At 58.0% G+C, this 24,237-nt stretch overlaps 1 protein-coding gene across 2 annotated transcripts; it reads left to right on the forward strand.

Moving 5' to 3' along the window:
- Positions 1-1,094: 1,094 nt before the first annotated feature.
- On the forward strand, positions 1,095-24,012 carry SLC9A3 (solute carrier family 9 member A3). Of its 2 annotated transcripts, none has more exons than XM_049767914.1 (16): positions 1,095-1,303; positions 14,482-14,784; positions 16,046-16,206; positions 18,095-18,173; positions 18,871-19,048; positions 19,307-19,527; positions 19,972-20,174; positions 20,419-20,508; positions 20,638-20,708; positions 21,178-21,307; positions 21,740-21,855; positions 22,211-22,340; positions 22,637-22,813; positions 22,914-22,986; positions 23,428-23,541; positions 23,765-24,012. In XM_049767914.1, exons 1-16 carry the CDS (start codon positions 1,126-1,128, stop codon positions 24,010-24,012), a joined length of 2,472 nt encoding a protein of 823 aa, XP_049623871.1. In that variant the 5' UTR covers positions 1,095-1,125. The 2 variants fall into 2 exon arrangements, with proteins under 2 accessions (XP_049623871.1, XP_049623873.1); XM_049767916.1 differs by having other exon boundaries at positions 20,446-20,508.
- The last annotated feature ends 225 nt before the right edge of the window (positions 24,013-24,237 follow it).

The raw sequence follows: 24,237 nt of genomic DNA on the forward strand, positions 1-24,237 counted from the left end.
AGGGATGTGGCCATGTGCAGGGCAGGCCTGAATGTCCTCAACTGCCCCTGTAGCCTCAGTGCCAAGCAAGGACGTGGGCATGGTTCCTTCTGATGCCCAGGGGGAAGTTATGACCCCAGCCACACGGAGGCTGCTTGCTCAGGCCAGCACCCACTCCCCACCCCCAAGGCTGACCCCAGCTCCCTGGACCAAGGCCCTCACTGCAGGGTCCAAAAGCAACCTTGGGCTTGCCTTTTAGTGCTCCCTTTCTCCATACTTGTAGCAGGGGTGCTGATGAGAATGAGATTCTCTAGAATAGAGCCCAGCACCCCCTACTGCGAGAGATTCAACAACAGGCAAGAACAGCATATGCCCAGAGAGGAGATAAACAGTGCACCCCAGAACCACCCCTCACCCCACAAGCACCCCATCATCCCGCAACCACCCCTCACTCATCTCCCATTCAGCCAATGTCCAAGTTCTGGGGGTGCAGTCAGCAATCAGAGACATGAAGAAGGGATTCCCCCACAGAGTTGAGGAATTGTTGGAGTAAAGTCCCCTCAAAGGGAGTTCCCCACTGGCAGGGACAGTAGAAGGCGAGGGAAGGCCCCCCAAGGTTAACCTCCCCCACCCGCGTCTGGTGAAGGTGCATGGCAGGAGGCTGGGCTGGGCATAGGTGGGCAAGGGATCCCCTGTGGGCAGCTGCCGGGCCAGGGCTGAGGAGGACCCAGACAGAGCCTCCCTATTGTGGTGAGGTCTGGGAGTAGGACCGGTGAGAGGCCATCAGTTGCCCATCCGCCCAGCGAGGTGTGTGTGTGGGGGTGAGATTGCGGCGGCGAGGCGGGGCGGGGCGGGTCCCGGTTCTCACCAGCCGGAGAGCGAGGTCGGGAGCCGGGTCGGGCCGGCCGGGCGGGCGTGCTGGGAGCGTGCGCCGGTGTCCGCGCTCGCGTGCGCCGTGGGGGCGGGCAGGCCCCGCCTAGGGGCGGGCGGGGGCCCGCAGGATTAAAGGGCGCCCGCCGTGCACCGCACACCCCGGACAGCTGCGTCCCCGCCGCGCGCAGAGATCCAGGCATGATCCCGGTCCGGAGCGCGCGCTGAGCCATGTCGGGGCGCGGGGCCAGGGGCCCACGCTGGGCTCCTCTGCCGATGCCAGCGCTGCTGTTGGTGCTGCTGCTGGCGCTGGGCACGCTGCCCCGGGCGCGGGCCGTCGAGGAGGAGCAGAGCGGCGCGCAGGGCTTCCAGGTGGTCACCTTCAAGTGGCACCACGTCCAGGACCCCTACATCATCGCGCTCTGGATCCTCGTGGCCAGCTTGGCCAAGATCGGTGAGCGAAGCGGCTCCCGGGCTCTGCGGCTCGCGGGGTCCCAGTCCGGGGCACACAACCCAGCGCGCGGTTCCCTTCGCGGGGTCCCCGTCCGTCCGGGGCGCACAGCCCGGTACGCGCTCGTCTTCTCGGGTTCAGGCTATTCTTCCCGACGGGGACCGACGGGGTTAAGAAGCTCGGGGCTCGGCGAGCCTGGTGCGCGCGGCGCCCGGCCCGGGGACCGCGAACCTGGCTGGTGGGAGCGGCTGCGGCGGCTGCGTCTTTGCGCCCTTGGTTAGACCAGTCGGGACACCGTGGCCCAGTCGGTCCGTTCAAACCCAACCCACCCCCCGTGTCTCTGGCATGACACCCCGCGCCGCGCGCACGCCGGGTCTCCAAGGCCAGACCCTTTGCGCTGCGCTCACAGGCTCGGTGGCCAGACCCCCTCTGCTCTGCGCTCTGGGCTCCTTGGCCAGACCCTTCGTGCTGAACCCCGGGGTTCCGAGGACCGACCCTCTGCGTTGCTCCCTGAGGCTCTGAGGCTTGGCCCTTTGCGCTCTGCCCCGGGGCTCCGAGGCTGGACTCTCCTCGCTGCGCCCCGGGGTCTCCGTGACCGATCCTCCGCGCTGCGCCTGACCCTTTGCGCTGCGCCCCGGGGCGCCCTGGCCCGACCCTCCGCTCTGCGCTCCGGGCTCTCCGCGCGACCCGACCTTCTGCGCTGCGCCCCGAGGCGCCTGACTGGTCCTGTCTGTCCTTCAAGTTGGCTTGGCTGGGCCTGGCGGGGCTTCTCTTGGGCAGCGCGCGCTCTTTGGTTCCTGGGGCTGGAGAGAAAAAACGGTGCATCCCTGCCCGCGCCATCCTATTTATAGGTGCGTTCTTGTTTCGAGACCCGGTCCCTCCCGTCTCAGCGCTCCAGTGAGCCGCGAAGTGGGGCTGTAGGCGCTCCCCAAGGTGACAGGAAGGTCAGCGGCAGGAAGGACCACGAGTCCACGCTGGGCTACAAGGGAGGGTCTCTGCAGAAGGTGCCTGCTCACCTCTGGGGAGGGTGACCCCGGCTGGCTTGGAATGTCCAGTCCAGGGCGCGGGTGAGCCCTGGCAGGACCCGAGGGACAGGGATAAGCTGGGGGAGCAGTTGGGGACGCTGGGCACCTTAGTGTCCAATCGCTCCCATGTACTGTGAACATATACCGACCTCCCCCCCCCCCCCCCCGCTTTCTGCTCTTGGAAATGCTGGTCCAGAGGTGTGCAGGGGAATCCCAGATGGGCCCCCACGTGTGCTGACCCCCCTGCTGTGCCTCGTCACCTGCAGAGCCCGGAGCTGACCCATTTTGGCAAGGGCTGCTGTGCCCCTCCCTCCTGTGAGACCATGGGGTACCTTTGATGGTCCCAAGGCTTTGCCCAAGCCTGCAGCCCTCACCCCAGGGTGCTCTGGGGTGGCCCTAGCAGTCAGGACTCTGGAAGGGCAGAGTGACCCTGGACATATTCCAACACCACGGTCCCCCGGACAGCCCAAGAGGCCCCTGGTGTGCATGGATTTTGAGGCCGGCACGCAGGGGACCCCAAAGGAGAAGGCTGAGCGGCACCTGCACCCCCAGAGTATTGGGGTCCACCCATGGGCAAAGGGTCCTCTGGGACAGAGAGACCCAGAGTACAGACCCCCAGGAAAGTCCCCAGGAAAGCAGGGGTGTCCCAGCCTTACCTGACCTCCTGGGTCCAGGTAAAATTTGTCCAGCCAAGACTCACGAGTCTCAACCCTAGCAGGACCTACATGGGCCCTGCAGCCTCTAACAGCTCTGGACATCCTGCCAGGGCAGCCTTGGACCTCATTCCCAGGAACCCCAAGGAGCCCCCAGAGCTGGGTCCTTACAGGCAACCAGCAGACACCCACAGTGCTCCCTGCCTGCAGGTTCAAGGAAGCCAGGCTGGGAGGATCCCTGTGAGCCCAGACGCAGGGCTGACCCGCTTGACATCAGGAGGGCAGGACGCGGTGCCCCTGGGCTAGGGCAGGAACCCACCACGTCAGCTGGCCGGGCCCTGGTGCCGCAAGGAGGCGTGCTGAAGCTGGACCCTCCAGTGGGAGAGACTGCAGGGTTACAGGAGGTTGAACTCTGAGGGGAGGGGAACCGGAAGGCCCTTGCAGGGGGAGAGGAGGAGCTAGGCCTGTCAGGGGTACCACATGGGCCACTCAGGGTTGTGACAGCTGATGGTGAGAATGGGCTGGGGTGGGTGGGGCCGTGGGGGCCCAATCTGGATGTGGATTACCTACTGAATAACCCAGGGCTGGAGCCCTCTCTGCACTCCCATGTGTGTGTGTGGGGGGCGGGGTGAGGGTTGTCTGGGTAGGGACTGGCCCTGCTGCCCACACACATGCATGCTCTTTCCCTGTCCTAGGAGTTCCCCGCTTTTCTGTGGGCTCGGTCCCAGGAGGCTGCACATAGGTGGGGCCTGAGGAGCCTGGTCTCTGGTCCTGGGGCCTGCCATTATGTGGGTGCCATTGCCAGCTCAGGGGTCTCACCCACTTACTTCCCTGTGGGCTCCTGGGCCTGGCCCCATTCCTTCCCTGCCCCAGGAGGAACTCTGAGCGGATATGGGACCTGCTTGGGCCCAGCTGGGCGGGAGGGCGGGCTGGGGAGCTGTAAAGTCTCCGGTTTCAGGGAACCAGGAGAGGCTGTAAAGTGACCCAGGCTGGAGCCCAGCAGGGAGGGGCAAAGGTTGGCGGCTGCAGGCCCCTCCCATCCAGCAGCTCCTTGGACCCACTTCTCCCTGCCTGAGCTGGGCCTTTAAGGGTCCAGCACCCCCTTGGAAGCTGAGTCTGCTGGCCTAAGCCTGCTCTTGCTTCCTAAGGAATGGGAAGTCTACCCTTGGGTCCTTCAGACCTGGCCCTGCTCTGTCCCTGGTCCTGGTCGACCCGGGTAGGTGCTGGGAGTCAGAGAAGCCACTTCCTGTCGGATGCGGGATTTTCTCACAGGAAAGAACCCTCTTGCCAGGATGGAGTGACAGCACAGCGGGGAGGGCATTTGCCTTGCATGCAGCCTACCAGGATTTAGTCCCCTGCATCCCACACGGACCCTGAGCACCACCAGGAGTGACCCTGAGCATCCCCTAGTGTTGCCCAAAAGGAAAAAAAAATGAAAGTAACCAAAAATAAGCTTTCTTGCCTACTTGGATGGATTATCTTCAAGAACAGAACCAGATGCTGCTGAGTCGGTTCTGTGCCTGCTGCTCTCTCTTCCCTGGAACCAATAGCTCAACCCAACTTGTGGTGGTCACAAGGTCAGAGCAGAGGCCGCAGAGCTCCTTGGGGCGGTTCTGCTGAAGGTCCCGCCCTGCACTGCCTTGAGCAAGGCCCAGGACATCTGTGTGGGTTTCTGTCCCCTGGGGCTGTCCCCTCCAGGGAAGGTCTCTGGCACCCCAAGCCTTGCCTGCCAGGCCTGGGGGCCAGCAGGGAGCCCTGTGGTGCCCCCATCAGATCTCCCGGTATTGCCTTGGTGTGTAGCTCACGTGGGCCCAAACCCCCGCTCAGCCCCTCTCAGAGATGGGCTGATTCCTTCAGCTCAAGTAGGTCAGCTCTACAGAGGCTTCCGGAAGCTGCCACTGGGCTTTGCTCCTGTCTGCAGTGGGGCTGCAGTTCTGTGAGCTGGTTGGGCAAGGATGTGTGTGTGTGTGACTGGGTGTATGCGGCACTTGTGCGCGAGTGTGGTATGTCTGAATGTGGAGGTGCATATATGTGGGGGTATGTTGGTAGGCGTGCATGTTGGATTACGTGGGCATCTGCATGTGGGTATGTATCAGTTATGTGGGTGTATGAGAGTGCATGTGTGGGAATTTATATCAGTGCATGTGGGTATATGTCAGTACATATGGTATGTATGGGTACACACATTTGGGCATCTGTGAGTGAATGCATTTGCATGGGAGTGTGCGGGTGGGTGTCTATGTGGTACGTGTGGCGTGTATGTCAGTGCATGTGGATATGTGTGGATGCATGTCAGTGCATGTGGTGTATGTGAGTGCATGTGTGGGAATTTATGTCATAGTATGTGGGTGTGTGGGTGTATGTGAGCATATGTGTGAGTTATGTGAGTGCATAGGGGTGTATGTCAGTGCATGTAGTGTGTGTGAGTGAATGTACGGGAGTTTATGTCATAGTATGTGGGTGTGTGTGAGCATATGTGACAGTTATGTGGGTGTATGTCAGTGTAGTAGATGCTTGTGTGTGTGTGGACCTGTGGCTGTGCTAGTGCATGTGGGCACAGGCCCCTGGGTGGTGGCCCTTCCTGGGCCATGTCAGACCAGGGTGGGCGGGGGTGGGGGCAGGTCCCTAAGCTTGGGGCTGAGTCTCCCAGTTACCACACTGCTGGGGTGTGGCCCTTCCTGGCTACACCCTCTGAGGCCAAGAGCTCTGTGGGAACGTGGGGGTTCCGGGTGGGGAGTTCTGGCTGGGAGCAGCCCCGCCCACTCCCAGGTGCCTCTGACTGAGAAGCCAGGGAGTTGCTTCTCTCCCCAGCACAGCTGCATGCTTCTCTGGGCACTGCCGTGGCCACTGTTTTGCTCAGGGTGACATTTGTCAGCGGAGCTGACCCTGAGATAGTTAATGGGCCACAGTGGGGTCCCTGAAAAGAAAGAAGATTCAAGATCAGCCCGGACAGGGGTCCAGAGGCAGGACTTGGGACCTGGTGCCTTTCTCAGGGCTCCTCCGCTCTCCCGAGTCTCCCCAGAAACAGGACCAGAAAGGACCCATGAAAAGCCAGAGCTCCGGGGTCTCTCCTCAAGGGCATGTCCAAGTGAAAGGCCTCCCCCAGCCCCTCCCAAAGCTGGGTCGACATCCCCTCACTCCACTGGGGCCTGCCCTTGGTGCTGGTTCACCTATGGCATGACCTACTGAGCCTCTGTGGCTGCTGGGAAGTGTGGCAGGGACTGTGGGCTGAGGGTGGGGTGAGTCCAGGCCGGGGGTCAGCCAGTGGCTGGGGTACTGCTTCCCTTCTGGGCCTCAGAGGAAGGGAGGGGCCACAGGGGGGGCAGTCTGAGGGCCGGAAGGGTGTGGACTTTGCCAGATGAGGGTGGCAAGATGCCAAGTGTCCCCTCGCCCCCCGTCCCAGAGTGCTGAGCTGGGCCTTCGGGCCTGACCCCATTCTGAGTCCAGGGGTCCCGGCAGAGGTCAGTCCCGGGAGGGGCCAGCTGCCTCAGGGAGGTGCGGCCTCTCCTGCTGAAAGCCCGCCTGGAGCCACCACCTGCAGAGCTGTCCGGCCAAAGTCCAGGCCTGAGGAGCGAGTGGGCTTCCACCAGCTCCAAGGCGGAAGGCAGAGCCTGAGTCCCCTGCAGCCTGCAGGGACAGACGGAGGGTGTGGCCCATTGCTTCCTAGGGCACTTGGGGCCACTCTGTCTGTCCAGTGTCTTTCCTGGTGTGTAGCCTAGGGAAGGATGCACTGACTTCTGGGAGGGGGAGACACAGAAGCCGCTACAGGCAACTTTCTAGCACTGCCCCACTTCTGTGCAAGACCCCCCTCCCACCCGGGAGGCTGTGTGGCTGGCTTGATTCCAGGACACAGTGTGAGCACTGTGGGGCTGGGACCAGAGCTTCAGGCAGGGCAAGAGCAGGTGAATCTGCTGTGCACCCTGTCCTCAGTGGGTGGCCCCATGCTTCCATCCCCCACCTCCCGCCTCTTCTGTCCTGCTCCCAGAGGGACAGGGTGCAGGGTGCCTGCTAGGTCTGTCTCCTCTTCATGGATGTACCCGCTCTGTGGCAATGAAGCCCTCAGAGGCTGGATGGATGCTAACAGTCACCCCAAGCCAAGCACACAGTGTACTTGTGCATCACCAGCTACAGCCAATGCCCAGACTCATGTTCCCAGCTCAGACCCACAGGTCCAGAACTTAGGATCATATACACGGCTCACATTATGTCCAGGGGCGGCCCTGAGCTGGGGACAGCTGTATGTAGGAAATAGGGGCACCTATGTGGAGGAACTGAGGGGGTCTGTCCTGGAGGAACTGGGTGGGCATTTGTGTGGAGTCTGGGGTCTGTGTGGAATTTAGGGGTTCATGTGGACTGGGGTCTGTATGAAGTCTGGGGTCTTTCCTGGAGGAGCTCCCTTGCCTCGTAGACTCCCTGTACACCTGTCCTGGCAGTGGGTGAGCAGGTGGTTTTATTGGTGTTGCCAGGATGTGGGCATCTGGTGGTCACATGAGGAGAGATCCACATGAGGCATGGATCAGCCTCTGGGTGCTGGGTTGTCCCTCTGCATCCCCCAAGCTGTTCTGTTGGGATGCACTGGAAGGGAGCCATGCTGGCAGGCTCCTGGATGACTCCAAGCTCAATCCCAGCCCATGTGCCACCAGCCTACCCCGTCTGTGACACCCCTCGCTGCCTCATCTCCAATCCTCCACAGCCACCTGCCCCAGGGAAGCCGTCCTGCATGTGAGCCCTTCCTGGGACACCTGTGTTCATAACATGGTGTATTGCAGACTGAAGCTTGAGAAGATCAGACTTCCCCAGCAGAGCATGAGGGAGTGTATGTGCACCATGACAGCCACGTACGTGTGCCATGATGGTGGGGTGTATGCCATGACTATGGGGTAAATTCTGGGCTCGCTGGTTGGCTGGTTTCTTATGGGTTCATGGCTGCCACCTGCAGCTTGCTTTCAGCTGCTTGCAGTTTGTGGTATTTGCCGTGTTCATGTTCATGTAGGCCCTGGAACAGATGGGTCTGCAGCAATGAGTGGTGCACAAAAACTAGACGGAGTCTCAGGAGAAAGTGTATTTCAGCCAGGGGGTGTTGAATAGCCTCTTGGATCTTGCTGAGCCAGCCAAGCTTCTAGCCTCTGCTGCCTTCCCTGTCACTTTTATTAGCCAGAGTTTAGCATAAATCGTCTGAGGGTCAGGGCTGACGTAATTAAGGGGACTTGTGCTAATTAACTTAGAAAAGGTGAAAGTAAAAAGTAAAAGTGATTTGATAGGTTTATAACAACAATAACAGTGGGGCGTGTGCCATGAAGAAGGCATACATGCTCCATGACAGTGGGATGTGCTCCATGATGGTGGGTGGGTGTTGTAATGGAGACATGTATATGTCATGATAGAGACATGTGTGTGCCATGATAGATATGTGTATGTCATGATGGAGGCACATATGCCATGATAGAGGCACATATGCCATGATGGACAGGTGTGTGTCTCCACAATAGTGGGCTGTGTGCTATGATGGAGGCATGTGTGCTCTATGACAGTGGCTGTACTCAACGATGGTGAGGTGTGTATTGTAATGGAGGCATCTGTATGTCATGTTAGATATGTGTTCTATGATGGAGATGTGTATGTGCCATGATGCAGCCATGTATTTCAAGACATAGAGGGGTGTGCCATGATAGAGGCATATGAGCTATGCCATGATGGAGACGTGTGTTCTATGGGCAAGGCTGTGGCTGTGTCTGTGTCTGAGGTGATGGCTGTGATGGATCTGAGGTGGTGATTATTGCCATGCCTGAGGTGCCCATGACTATCTGGGGGTTGTCTGTCTGTCCTCTATGCTGCAGGCAGCCTTCCCTGCCCTGGACCGCTTTTTAGCTCTCCTTCTGCGTGGGGGCCCCTCTTTTGGTTGCTGTCATCTCTACCAAATGTGACTTTGTGAGCTGTTGTGGGGTTTGTGGGGTGTGTCTGGGTCCATGGATCTGAGACTCACATGCAGCAACTATCCTCGGAGTGGTCTGTTAGTGGTTTGTGTGGAGCTGTGCTGTGGCTGCCGGTTGGAAATAGGACCCTTCCCTCTGGGATGCTCTCAACTTCTAAAGGCCCTGGAATTCAGGTTCTTGGTTTATGGTGAGGGCTCCCTATCCTTCCTGTCCCACAGTGCTGAGTCCCCGGCAGTACCTTGGTGCCTCTGTCGAAGGATACCCAGCTGTTCTTCTTGGCAGACTGGTCTGAGTTCAGGGGGACAGATCACCCATGTTTCCTGTCTTGTAATTTTTCTTTTCTTGAGCCGCAGCTTCTCCAAAGGTTCCTCTGGGATGGAAAGCGCCCTCTGATTCCAGAACCATCCATCTGTCAATCCTCTCCCCATTCCAGGAGACACCAGACTCAGCTCTTTACAAGAGGGTCAGGAGAATTTCTGGGGAAAACTTGAGAAACTGATCAGAAGCAGCTCTTTGGGGTCAGACCTGTGGAGTCAGGCTGGTGTTTGTCCTGGGGTGTCGCTCAGTGACTGTGCCCCGAATTGGGCTGATGTGTGAGGGCAATTGTGGACTGGAGTGGCGAGGTCCCACCACTCTGGAAATTCTTGTCCCTCTGAGCTGCACAAATACCCAAGATCAGCATTTGTTGTAGCTGGGTACTGGGTGGTGGCCTTGCCACCACATGAGCCCCGGGGCTCATGAGCCTCCACATGAGCTCGGCCAGCCTGACACTGGTGTTTCCCTGCCCTGGATCCTACCAGGTGCACATGTGCACACACATATGCACAGACACTCGTATGTTCATGCACATGCATGACATGTATGTGTACACACATGCCCATGCAGGCTCTGATGTGCCTCCAATGTGTCCATGAGCCGCAGGAAGTCAGGGATGTCTCATCTGACATCAGAACACTGTTGGGACACTGCTGTAACCTCATGTGGAATCTGATATCTGGGCCTCTAATCCCCAACCAGCTACCACACACTTTTGGGGACCCCCAGGAGTGCCCCTCACAGCTGGTGCTCTACACCCTTTGGTCCCACAGTTTCATGCCCATCCTCCGGGATCCCTCCTACCAGCCTGGGTGTAGCCCCTTTCTGTGCATAGTCTGTGCTGCAGCCTTGGGTGTTCTGCGCTACCAAGCCGGGCAGCTCCCCATCATCTGAGCCCTGGCCTTGTTGTTCTTTGGGGTTCCCTGTTGTCAGGCTAGCCTGGAAGGCTCCATCTTAGAGTTCAGTCCCAGTTCCCTCTGGGCCTCACAGCACCTTTGGTTCCCACTCCTCAGAGACAGGCTCGACCCACCATAGCTTTAACATCCGTGTCTGATGGTTGTTTATCTGCTAGCGTTGGGGCCTTGTGGGGCCATGGATGCTCAGAACCTGGCCCTGGCATCTGTGTCCTGAGGACCCCTGTGCTCTGTGCTTACTGGAAGTCTGAATAGATGTGCAGTCAGCTGTTGCACTGGGAGTAGCGGAGGGCCCAGCTCATGCTTTGACTGACCTCTGTGCACCTGTTCAGGACTGAGGGTTCCTGCACAGCCCCCTGGGCAGAAAAGGTGGAGGAGCTAGGCCAGCCTGACACTGGTGTTTCCCTGCCCTCGGTCCTGCCAGGTGCACATATTCACAGACATTAGTATGTTCATGCATGTACATGGTATGTGTATGTACACACAACATGCACATACAGGCTCTGATGTGCCTTCAATGTGTCCAGGGTATTGTTTGTCAGCATAAACCTCAAGGCAACTTTGGAAAGTGTGTGTGGCCTCACTGCCTGATGCTGTGTCTTGTGTCTGTGTGTGTCTGTGTGTCTATTTCTGGCTGTGTCTATGTCTCTGTGTCTGTCTTTGTGCCTGACTGTTTTTATGTCTGTATCGTGTGTCTGTTCTCTGTGTGCCCATGTTTATCTGTGTTTATATTTGTGTTTGACTGTATCTGTTTGTCTTGTGTGTCTGTGTAATCTGTTCTGTGTGTACTTGTGCCTGTCTGTGTCTCTGTGTACCCATATCTCTGTATCTGTCTGTGTATTGTATTTTTATCTGTGTTTCTACGTGTTTCTGTGTCTGACTGTATCTGTGTGCCTTTGTCTGGCTGTATCTGTGTGTCTGTCTGAGCCTGTCTGTGTGTCTGTGTACCCATATCTCTGTTTCTGTATGTATCTGTGTGTGTCTATGTGTATCTGTGTCTCTGTCTCATCTGTGTCTGTGTGCCTGTCTGTGCCTGTCTGTGTGTTGACAGTATCTGACTACATCTGTCTGTGTCTGACTGTGGTTGTGCCAGGGTGTCTGAACCTTTGTCTCTGTGAGTTTCTGTGTTTGTGGGTCTCAGTCTATCCAAATGTGTGAGTTAACTTTTGGCTCCAGCCCTAAACCACTGTGGCCTGCAGGGCCCAGCTTGTCTCTGGACAGGTCACTGCTTTGTCCACTCTCTGTCGAGCTGGTCCATGTTAAAGTAAAACCAAAGGGATTTACTGTGCTGCTGCATTTGCGTGGACTCAGCTAAATCCTGAGGCCCCTGGAAGGTGGGGCCAGGGGCCGTTCCCGCCTGCCGACCTTGGAGCCTTGCTGTGAGCGGCCCCAGAGCAACAGGCCTTTAACTCGGTCGCAGGGTTGTAATTAGGACTAAACGCGTGTTCCCCATCGCACCGTCTTGTGGCCAGCAGTTCATGCTTAATTGGCTGTGACTTGGCTGGGCAGTGAGTGACCCATCGGCCAGGAAGCCACCGGTTCCACGCGACCTGGCTGTGAGGCCACAGGGAGCCCGGTCTCTATCATGTGTCTGCTCCCTCGAGACACGAGTGGCTCTGGCCCTCAATAGGGCCTCTCTGGGACTCCCAGGGGCTGGGCAGCTGTGAGTGAGATGGAGCCTCCAGCCCTGGGCCTGTCCCCAAGGTAAGCATGAGGGCTTGGGGAACCTCTCCCACCAGGCACTCATTCTGCCACCCGTTCACATTAGGGCACATGGGAGTCTTTCCTGCTGGGCTCCACTTTGACCACCTCTTTATGTCAGCTTCTGGAGAGACAGTGGGTTGTGCAACCCAGAGGGAAGCAATAGAGTGACATATGGATCCATGTCTGTCTGAGCTGCGCCCACATCATGAGGGTGACAGCTCTGGGCTGGGGTGCCCTGGACCTTCCCCAAATCCTCAATTGCTCAGTGCTGACTGGAGCCTGGCAGGGGTCCCAGGAGCTGAGTCCCTTCCATCCACTCACCACCCTGCAGTGGCCTTTGAGGGGTCTCGGGCCAGGAAGGGCCCTCGTGGAGACACACAGTAGAGCCCCCAGGTACTGAGCAAGGAGGGCCAGGGAGGCTGCATGCCCACTGGTCATCCAGCAGCTGGAAAAGGGAAGCCTGTGTGCACCACCACCTCAGGTGGACAGTGTGCCAGGACCAGCAGCACTGCCTCCTGGGTCCACCAGTACAGAACTTGGGAGTGTTCTCAGGTGGGGGTCACCTCAGAAGCAGGGATGCCACATGTGTGGACAGGCTGATTCAACATTCCTCGAACAGAAGATAGAAGGGAGATGCAAATGACAAAGAGGACTGGGAACCTGTGGCTAGCAGGAGGAAGAGGCGCAGTGTCCCAGGGCAGGTGGTGGGACAGTGGTTGGGCCCTGCCAGTTCCCAGACATGAAGGTTTGGGAGACACGCACCTGGTATAGACATGCACACAAGAGTGTAACACATGGGTGTAGGCATTCAGGAGTGTAGACACATCACACACAAAGTGAAGGTATATGGGTATAGGCACACAGGGGTGTAAACCCACAAGTGTAGACATGAGTGTAGGCATGAAGGAGTGTTGGTGAGCACATGAAGATGCTGTGGAACCCCTGAATTCTCAGGGCAGGAGATACTGCAGGAGGCAAATGGGGAGCAGAGACACTGGCAGGTGTGGGATCTGGAATGTGCCCCCAGATAGGGCTGTGGCACTTCACCCTTCAGGGACTCACCCCGTCTTCACAGAGGCAGTTTTCTGCAGGACCCTGGCACCTCACTGTGGTCTCATGGGCTGCTCAAGTCACGCCATCTGGGGACACCCATGCCACATGCCAGCAGGACACAAGGCTGAAGCTTCTTGGTTCAGCATTGTCCGAGCAGAAAAGCAGGTGGACTTTGCCTGTCCCCTCACAGACACCTCATCCCCTCTCTACATGTGCCCAGACTTCTTGGACCAGAGTGTTGATCTGCTGGCTCTTTACTGTTCAGTGTTGTTACATGTGATTTTCATACTGCCAAGGCTGTTGTATGGCTGTGACTGTTGTGTGGCTGCTCTGAAGGTTGTTTTTGTGTAGCTGTGGCTATTGGTGCCATGAAGGTTGTGTATATATGGCTGCTGTGAAGGTTGTTGTATAGCTGTGATTGCTGCGATTGCTGTGTTTTTTGTTGTGTGGCTGCTGTGAAAATAGTTGTTGGTGGCTGTGGTTGTTGTGTTGCCTAGTTGTGTGACTGTACTGCTGCTCTGCTGTGGTTTCTGATGTTGGCTTGTCTTACTGCTGTCCAGGCTGGTGTCTAGGCTCCTGGCCCTGGCCCACAGTTATGCAGAGACCTGTACTGGCCTGGACCCCTGTATAGATAGATGTTCAGTGCTGACTCCCGGGACACCCCTGCTGGGGTCCCACATGGCCCCTTGTACTTAGCTGTGGTGGAGGCTCTTCACCCAGTGAGTGACTCAGAGACCCTGGGCACTGCCATTACAGGGTCCCTGTGTCTGGTTGTCACACATGCCCACAACTCAAGGCTGTTCCTTGCTGCCTCCTAGGAGTGCCCTGGGTCACAGAGAGGCTGCCCCCACATGCAGCAAATGACCTGGTGCCCAGGCAGAATGGGCTGTGGCTCATGGCTCATGCCCATCCCTGCTCTAACCCAGACATGAGAGATGTCCTGTGAGCCATTAATCCCCTGATCCCATAATGATGAGGAGGTGCCCAGGGATGAGGGTGAGGCCACCTAATGGCAGCAACCAACCCGCAAGTCCCACCCCACCTTCTCCACACCCAAAGCTCTGCCTTCACATGGGGAACAGCTAGCAGGGATATTGGGCCACAGCTGGCAGGGATGTTGGGTCACAGCTGGCAGGGATATTGGGTCACAGCTGGCAGGGATATTGGGCCACAGCTGGCAGGGACACCTGTTGCAATGGACACAGCTGGACCTGTTTGTGCACACCTGCTCTTCCTGCCTGCAGTATGGACATGGGCCGTGACTCTCAATTGACAAGTTCATGAGGGTCTCTGGGACAGTGTGTTGGACACAGCAGAGAGATGCAGGGACCCCACGGTGCTGTGCAGGGAGATCCTGTTGGTGCTGCCCAGCCCTCCTGGAGATCAGCTAGAACAGGAAGCCCGATTAGTTTTAGGGGTCCCAGCTGTACCTCACTGTGCCAAAGTCCCCCTGAGTGATGGGCTGGGGTGCAGGATGCTGAGTCCACTTTGATGAAGCTCCAGCCTCCCGTGGACCTTGGCATGGGCTGTGTGCCCAGGCCTCTTGACCCCATCTACTCTGACCCCCTGAACTTTGGCCCACAGGCTTCCACCTGTCACACAAGGTTACCAGCGTGGTCCCTGAGAGTGCTCTGCTCATCGTGCTTGGCCTGGTGCTGGGTGGCATCGTCTGGGCAGCCGACCACATTGCCTCCTTCACGCTCACACCCACAGTGTTCTTCTTCTACCTGCTTCCCCCCATCGTGCTGGATGCCGGCTACTTCATGCCCAATCGCCTTTTCTTCGGCAACATGGGCAGCATCCTGCTCTATGCTGTACTGGGCACTGTATGGAATGCTGCCACCACTGGCCTCTCACTCTACGGGGTCTTCCGGAGCGGCCTGATGGGTGAGCAGGGTCTCTGAGTGGGTGCGGGGAAGGCAGACATGGGCTGCAGGGTGCGTGTGGCTCCCCGGCATGTTGAAAGGCCCATGACCCAGCTCCTTTCTGGCAGGCTGGATTCCTGTCAAACCAGGTTGGCGGGTGGGTGGGGTGGGTGAGACTGGTAGGGTCTGGCCTCCCTCCAGTCTCTGAGTTCCCAGGGAGGGGATGGAATAAGGGGGGGGGGGCAAAGCCTGAGACAGAGTAGCCACTCAGAGCTGTCTGTAACCAGTCTCCAGTCCGTGAACTGCTTTGGCTATTCACGTCTTCCCCAACTCACCTGGCTCACCCTTGCCCCGGAGCTGGTCCTGTCTTTGGGTTAGGGCAGCACTGCACACGTCACAGCTGCAAGCACAGATGGTGACCACTGCCCTAGACCTGTCTAGGGTTTGGTGGTCTCGGGACCTGTCTGGGTGCCCTTCCTGGGCTCAGATACTCCACTGGCAGGACAAGGTTTGGGCATCAGCCCAGCTGGCAGACTCTATTCTCACATAGATTCCATTATGCAAAGGAGATACAGTTGGGGCATGCCTTCAGGGCCCTCAGACATCTCCTGCCCGCTGCCTTGCCCATCCAGACCCAGCCCAGAGACTCAGCAGTGACCCTCTTGACTGGCTCTGGGAGGCGCCCTCCATCGCTCTTGGAGTAGAGGCTGGCATGGTCTCCCTGGTTGTGGGTATATGCCTACCTGTGTTGGGTGCAGTGCTTGGCACCTCGACTGTGGGCCACCACCTGGCTCCTAACTTGGTCCCTGAAACCTCCCATTACCCTTGGTGGCAAGATGGTGATGTGGGTAGGGACCGGCCTCCCAAAGGGATCCTGGGCTGGGGGCTGGGACTATGATCAGCCATTTCTTTGTGTCCTTACAGAGGTCCCCAGCCTTTCTCTCCATTCCTTTACTTAACTCAGGCCTACTGGCCTGGGAGCATTTGGGCTGGGAGTTCTAAAGGCTCCTGCTAAGTCCCCTGCAGCCCAGCCTTTGGACCCTGCCCTGCCTCCCACACCTGCCACTTCCCTCCAATGACCCCCACCTCAGGCAAGTCTCCTCCATCATCACTGAGTTTCTGGAGACTGAGGGGTCCAGCCCATCCCTGCTGCCTCCTCCAAATGTCCTTCTGTCTTCCGGGTGGGACCTGCGTCACCCACTTTTCACCCTGCCCTGGGCTGTCAGGATGCAGACAGGGTGTTCCCAGGCCTTCTCAGAGACGTGGGCCCTGCCCTCCCGCAGGTGACCTCAACAGCGGGCTCCTGGACTTCCTCCTGTTCGGCAGCCTCATTGCAGCTGTGGACCCTGTGGCCGTGCTGGCCGTGTTTGAGGAGGTGCACGTGAATGAGGTCCTGTTCATCGTCGTGTTTGGGGAGTCACTGCTGAATGACGCGGTCACGGTGGTGAGCAGGGCCTGCGCCCTCCATGGCCCCTCTGGGCTGCTGTGTTGTACAGATTCACTCAAACCCAGAGCTCTCCTTTCTTTGTGGTCACTGGCCGGGCTCCAGTCCCTAGCCCTGGGGTCATGCTTTCCTCACCCTGAGCAGCATGTGAGCCTGGTGGAGGGAAGAGGTCAGTAGCTTTGCAAAGCCCTGGAGTGACAATCATGCCCTCTGTACCTGGAGGTGGTTGTGGGCATCGTCTCATCCCTGGCTGACTTGCCTCCCACACTGACATGCCCCGTGCATGGGGACTGAGGAACAGAACAGGGGGAGCCTGGCAGGAGTAGGAAGAGGATGAGTGTGTCCAAGCACAGATCAGGGATCCAGCAGGGACTCTGCCCAACACTCTCTTCCCCAACAAGTCCAGATCCATCCACCAAGTACTCTGATCCCAGAGTAAGTGGGTGGCCGGAATGTATCCTGCAGGCGGAGTCACCCCAACTCTGAAATCCTTTGGGTGTGGTGTATTATGCTCAGGAGAAATCTGTCTCAGGCTTCCTGTGGCCCACGGCTCCTGGGCAGCACCTCCATCCTGTAGCGTGTGGACACCTGCCAGTGTGGACACCAGGCCCCTACCACAGTCCGACTGTGGACACTTTTCTCACAGAGGTTGGGAGTGGCTTCTCACATCTGTCTTCAAACCCACTTCCTCGGACCTGCTCTCTCAGATCTCCCCTAAAACTGGTACCTCTCACACCTGCCCTTTTCACAACTTCCCCTTCACATCTGCCCCCTCAGATCTGCTCTCCTCACACCTGCTCCCCTCAGAGCTGCTCCTCCTCAGTCCTCCCTCCTTATATCTGCCTCCTCACATCTGCCCCTCTTGCACCTGTGGCCTCACACGTGCCCCTCAGATCTGCTCCCTCACTTCTGCCCCCCTCAGAGCTCTTCAGTCCTCCTTCCTTACATCTGCCTCCTCACATCTGCCTCTTCACACCTGCCCCTCTTGCACCTGTGGCCTCACGCCTGCCCCTCAGATCTGCTCCCCTCACACCTGCCCATTCAGATCTACCTCCTCAGACCTCTCCCCTCACATCTCCTCCCCTCAGCCCTGCCCCTTTTCAGATCCTGCCTACCCCACCTGCCCTCTCTCTCACATCTACCCCCTCCAGACTCTCACCCTTAAGACTGCACCAAGGGTGTCCCAAACACTGGGGTACTAGGCAGGGACTCAGGAGTTTCTTCTGAGGGCCCTGCACACCTCCGCTGCCCAGTGCAGCAGCTCAGCTCCACGAGGCTCAGAGCAGCCTGCTGACACTCTTGGTCCCATCACACCCGTATCCCTGACACCACTCAGTCCCTGTCACACAAAGTTCCTGTCACCCCCAGGCCCATTATACCTCATTATATCTGGGTCCTGTCATACTCAGGTTCTTTTTTTTTTTTTTTTTTTTTTTTGGTTTTTGACACACCCGGCAGTGCTCAGAGGTTACTCCTGGCTCTACGCTCAGAAATTGCTCCTGGCAGGCTCAGGGGACCATATGGGACGCCGGGATTCGAACCACTGACCTTCTGCATGAGAGGCAAACGCCTTACCTCCATGCTATATCTCCGGCCCCCACACTCAGGTTCTTTCACACCGAGTCTGTCATACCGGATTGCCATGACAGGGCTTCACTGGAAGATAGAAATAAAAATTGGCTCCTAGAGGTTCACCATGTGGCTGCCTCTGCTTTGCCAACAGGAGGAGAGAGGTTCTAACTCCTTCCAGAATGTTCTGTCTCATCTCCCGGTCTACCCTTCTTGTTGCTCATGATGGGACTGTGGTTACTCTTAACCAGGGTTTTAGTTAGTGGTTGCCACAGTGGGGTTGAGGCTGGCTGGGGCTCAGTGGCTTCTCTCTCTCCAGGTCCTGTACAATGTTTTTGAATCTTTTGTGGCCCTGGGAGGTGACAACGTGACGGGTGTGGACTGTGTGAAAGGCATAGGTATGTGGCCTCAGGTCTAGGGTTGGGGGTATCTATCCCAGAACTTGGGCCAGGCCCTCGTGGTGGTGGGTGGCCTGGCTCCTGCTAGCATTCCCTAGGCTGCAGATCCCTGCATGTTGGGTGGGAACGTGGCTCTGGTCTCTGCATGCTGGATGGGGACATGGCTTGGACCCTTGCATGCTGGGTGGGGACATAGCTCCAGTTCCTGCATGCTGTGTGGGGGGACATGGCTTGGTTCCCTACATGCTGGATAGGGATGCAACTTGGGTCCTTGCATGCTGGGTAGGGACATGGCTCTGGTTCCTGCATGCTGGGTGGGGATGCAGCTCAAGTCCCTGTGTGCTGGGTGGGGACACAGCTCAGGACCCTTCATACTGGGTGGGGATGCGACTCTTGTCCCTGCATGCTGGGTGGGGACGCAGCTACAGTTCTTGCATGCTGTGTGGGGACATGGCTTGGGTCCCTGCATGCTGGTTAGGGACGCAACTTATGTCCTTACATGTTGAGTGGGGATGTGGCTTGGGTCCCTTTGTGCTGCTAGCCCTGACCCTGGAGAATTGGCCTCTTGTTCCCGGGCTGAGGCGCCTCTGTGGGGGTCACTGGGCAGTAGCCCAGGAATGGTCTGGGAGCTGATTCGCCCCCATACTGCCGCCAAGGCCACAAAGGGCTCTTGAGGCCAGCGTCTCCTCCCTCACAGTGTCCTTCTTCGTGGTGAGCCTGGGGGGCACCCTTGTGGGGGTCGCCTTCGCCTTTCTGCTATCGCTGGTAACGCGCTTCACCAAGCATGTCCGAATCATCGAGCCAGGCTTCGTCTTCGTCATCTCCTACCTGTCATATCTCACGTCCGAGATGCTGTCACTGTCAGCCATCCTAGCGTGAGTCTGCAGAAAGTCAGGGTGTGGGGCCAATTCTGCTCTTCCACCTCAGTGAGAGCGGGCCGGACCTAGCCTCTCCCACCAGCCCAGGCAGGATCCCAAGTGCAGCAGGGACTGTGCGTCTTAGTCCTCATCCTGGGGACAAGCCCCATATGGAGGAGGGGAGACAGGGCAGGGGGCAGGGTGACAGGCCCTGAGGTGGGGGTGAGGTCTGTGCCACCCAGCACCCACCTGTGCCTCACACCGCCCCTTCCCCAGCATCACCTTTTGCGGCATCTGCTGTCAGAAGTACGTGAAAGCCAACATCTCAGAGCAGTCGGCTACCACTGTGCGCTTCACCATGAAGATGCTCGCTAGCGGTGCCGAGACCATCATCTTCATGTTCCTGGGCATCTCTGCTGTGGACCCCCTCATCTGGAAGTGGAACACGGCCTTTGTATTGCTCACACTGGTCTTCATCTCTGTGTACCGGGCCATCGGTGAGTCTGGGCTTGGGGGACCTGTTCCAGCTGGGTGTGGGGGCTGGGACAGTTGCTCTGAGGACATGAACCCTAGGTGAGGAGAGAGTGTCACCCCTCCCTGGTCCTGGTGTGGTGCTCAGGGCCACATTCCAGTTTAGGTGTGGGCTCCAAGGAGCTGGTGCCTGGGGTTACTCTTGACAGACCATGGGTTGCCATGAATGATATTGTGGTGTGACACAAGACAGGGGATGATAGGTGACATAGTATTATATGGATGGCATGAATTACATTAGGAGACAGGTGAAAAACAACATGGGGTGACATGAGGTGATGGGGTGACATGGGTGACATAGTGTGGTATGGATATTGGGTGACACAGATGACCTGGGCTGGTTCCTACCCAGGGAAGGGGGGTCCCTGAAGGGCTGGTGAAGCTGATCCTCCTTTGGGCACTGTCCCCAGGAGTGGTCCTGCAGACCTGGGTCCTGAACCGATACCGGATGGTGCAGCTGGAGCTCATTGACCAGGTGGTCATGTCCTATGGGGGCCTGCGGGGGGCCGTGGCCTTTGCCCTGGTGGTCCTGCTGGATGAGCACAAGGTCAAGGAGAAGAACCTTTTCGTGAGCACCACCATCGTGGTCATCTACTTCACAGTCATCTTCCAGGTGTTGCCCACCGCCGCCTGGTGTTGGCCCCTTTGGGACTGCACCACTTTCAGGGTTTCTGTGTAGGAGGCCGTGGGCTCAGCTCAGGAGAGACACAGCTGGGTGATATGGGGGTTGCAGGTGACACAGGGTGCAGGCGGTTGAATGCAGGCCTGTACTCTGGGAACACAGCAGGCCTATTGGGATGCGGTCTGGGGCCAGCCCCTGCTGCCCCGCTGTTGGGATCAGCCCCCCTGTTTTCCAGGGCCTGACCATCAAGCCCCTGGTGCAGTGGCTGAAGGTTAAGAGGAGTGAACACCGGGAGCCCAAGCTCAACGAGAAGCTACATGGCAGGGTAGGGTGGTGGCCTGGGAGGGATGAGAAGGGGGCAGAGGTGGGGGAAGTGGGGAAGGGAAGAAAAGGAGGAGGAAGGGGCGAAGGGGCAGGGAGTCCCCACTCTGACTTCTGTCTGTTTGCTACAAAGGCCTTTGACCACATCCTGTCGGCCATCGAGGACATTTCAGGGCAGATTGGACACAACTACCTCCGGGATAAGTGAGTGGCTGAGACCGGGTAGCTAGGCTGAGGTTACTCCTCTGTCCCCCTCAGACAATGACTGGGGATCTGAGGGCACGTGGACCACTGGGGTCTGAATTCACCATAACCCAGTGCCACATAGCCCTGGTGGAGGGATTCACATATATACATAGGCACACACAAGTGTACATATAAAGCACACCATTGTGCACAGTGCTTCATGTGCAATGTACATGTATGCAAGTGTCTTTGCTTGTATGCACATGTACATGCACACATGGGTCTCCTGAGAAGGCCCTCTCCCCACCTGCCAGTTTCTGTGCCCTCTGCAGGCATTGAACAAACTCAGCTTTCTGCCATCCTGTGCACTGACAGCTCTGGGCAGCTGCACTGGAGCAGGAGAAAGGTGGGCGGGACATGTAGGTGGTCAGTGATGCCACCTAGGGTCTGTCTGGCCTCATGCTCAGACTTCTTGGTTTGCCGCCAGGTGGTCTAATTTTGACAGAAAATTTCTCAGCAAGCTCCTCATGAGGAGATCAGCCCAGAAGTCCCGAGACCGGATTTTGAACGTTTTCCATGAGCTGAATCTAAAGGACGCCATCAGCTATGTGGCTGAGGTACTGGAACATTCCACACTTCTCTGACACACCGCAGGATGTGGAGCCCGTGTGGTGGAGGCATGGTATTGGGGGCAATACTTGCACCTCGAGACCGCCAGAGGCAGGGAAGGAAGCTCTTGTGTTTGCAATGACATCTCTACTCTCAGCTCAAAGAAGGCCCCAATTTACATCAGCAAAGGAATCCTGGGACCCTGTTCACCCCACAGAGTCTGACCCACAGGACCCCCATTCTGGCCTCATGAGGAGTCCTACAGTGTAGCTGACCTCAGTCTTAGTCCCTGTCCCTGGAAAGCTGCTTCCTCTCCAACCATGACCCTCTGTGTCCACTGCTCTATCAGAACCCACCTAGGCTGGGGAGCAGGGGGCTGCAGGGATGGGGCCACCCCCATTTCCCTTCGAGTCCCCACTGACCCCCAGGATCCCCTGCAGGGTGAACGCCGTGGCTCCCTGGCCTTCATCCGCTCACCCAGCACTGACAACATGGTGAACGTGGACTTCAGCTCCCGGCGCCCCTCCGCGGTGGAGGCCTCCGTCTCCTACCTCCTGTATGCCAGCCTCGGGTCTGCCCCGACCACAGCCAGCCAGCAGGGCCCCTCTGGATACAATGGCCCATGGGCACCTTGGGGTGGGCACAGGAACAGGGGTGCCGGGTCTCTGCAGCAGGGGTGGGGGGTTCCCAACACAGCAGCTCAGACATCTACAGGCCTGTCCTGTTCAAGGCCACACCTGTGTGCACACATGTGCATCCAGGTACTGGGGTCACAGCTGGGCTCTGGAGGAGGGATCAGAGGGGCAGGCAACACTGACTGGTCAGGAACCCTAGGCCTGGTGTGATCAGGGTGACTAGACTCAGTTGGCTAGGACAGCCGGAGAAGTGCTCACAGAGCCCCCTGATGGCAGGAGGGAGAACGTCAGTGCTGTGTGCCTGGACATGCAGTCCCTGGAGCAGAGGAGGAAGAGCATCCGCGACACAGAGGACGTGGTCACACACCACACGCTGCAGCAGTACCTGTACAAGCCACGGCAAGAGGTGAGTCTCCTCTTACACCAGGGTACCATCCCCACACATTAGTGCCCTGACGGACAGGCCCCGTCCCTGCACATCAGGGCTTTCCTCACATCTGGAACAGCCCTGCACATCTGGGCCACATCTCATATACCAGGGCCATATGCCTATGTGCATGCCTCTCATGCCAAGACCACCTCCACTCGCCAGTGCTTCTCCAGTAACAGTAAAGCAGGAATCCTTGCCCCTGAGGCAAGCTGGGATGCCCTGGCATGCCAGATTCCAGGGTCCTCACGGACACATATGTCCCCGTGTCCCAGTACAAACACCTGTACAGCCGGCATGAGCTGACCCCGGACGAGGATGAGAAGCAGGACAAGGAGATCTTCCACAGGACCATGCGCAAACGCCTTGAGTCCTTCAAGTCGGCCAAGCTGGGGCTGAACCAGAACAAGAAGGCGGCCAAGCTGTATAAGAGGGAGCGGGCCCAGAAGCGGGTGAGCCCCAGGCCTGCCCATGCCCCCTGCTGGAACCTCTGGTTGGGGCGGGCCTCCTGCATGTGCCGCACTGCCCCTAACTGAAATTTCTCTGCCGCAGAGAAACAGCAGCATCCCCAATGGGAAGCTGCCTCTGGAGGTGCCGACACCCAGCTTCACCATTAAGGAGAAAGGTACCCTGATACCCTTGGTCCAGCTGCTGCCCCCGCCCTCAGCAGTGCTCTGGGATGTGCTGTGCTGTGTCCTGTGTTATGTCCTGAGCCCCTGAAATGGGGCCTCTGCTCATCCTCTCTCCAGTGGGCCCAGAGGCCAGGGATAAACCAGGGGTCCAGGGGGCTCTGTCCTGTCTTAGCTCAGCACTGCTGTTAATAAGCTGCCCAGATGCTATAGCATTGAACTACAGCACTTGAAGGGTGGTAGATTTGTGCACTGGTCGAGGGGATTATTTGGGGTAGAGATCAGAAATGGATATTGGGGCCATGGTCAGAGATGGTGATGGGCCAGAGGTGGATTGGGGCATGGCTGGGGCCATGTAAGGGGTGCTGATTCAGCACGGGGTGCAGGGTGTTGGGCTTGTGGGCAGCCTGGCTCCCTCTGCCACCTGCCTGCTGCAGATCTGGAGCTGTCTGAGCCTGAGGAGGTGCCCGACTATGACACGGAAACTCTGAGCGGGGGAATTGAATTCCTGGCTAGTGTAACACAGGACGCGACTGCAGATTCACCCACAGGTACAACAGGGGCTGAGCAAGAATGCAGGCTGGATGGGGTGCAGAGGGTGCTAAGGTGATTCCCTCTGTGGCCACCCTCAGAGCTCCTACCCAGCCCCTCAGTGGGCTCTGAGTCTCAGGGTGGAGGGAAGGCAGGTGGAGGCCAGAAATCCACTGCAAGTTTAGCCACTACCAGGTGACCTTCCTGACCCTGGGGAGGCTGATGCCACTACCTCTGTCCTAGGGATCGACAACCCTGTATTTGCCTCGGATGAGGACCTGGGTGTCCTTTCAAGGGTGCCTCCGTGGCTGTCTCCTGGGGAGACGGTGATGCCCTCCCAGAGGGCCCGCGCACAGGTGCCCTATTCGCCCGACCACTTCCACCGCCTGGCTCCCATCCGCCTGAGCACCAAGTCCACAGACTCGTTCCTGCTGCCAGAACACCGAGATGACCCTCCGCCAGCCCGTCCCCTGGAGACAACACACATGTAACCATCTGCTGCTCATCTCCCTCGCTCTCTCCTCTCCAGATGCTTCACCTCCTTTTATCTCCTCTCCAGATGACTCACCTCCCTCTGTTTCTCTCTCTCCAGGATGCCCTCACCTCCCTCCACTTTTTCCTCTCCAGATGATGTGCCTCCTTCTCTCTCCTTTCCAGGAAGCTTTAACTCCTTTCTCCTCTCTCCAGGATGCCCTGATCTCCTTCCACTTGTTCCT

This window comes from Suncus etruscus, chromosome 2, assembly GCF_024139225.1.
Source record: "Suncus etruscus isolate mSunEtr1 chromosome 2, mSunEtr1.pri.cur, whole genome shotgun sequence".
Taxonomy (NCBI): Eukaryota; Metazoa; Chordata; class Mammalia; order Eulipotyphla; family Soricidae; genus Suncus; species Suncus etruscus.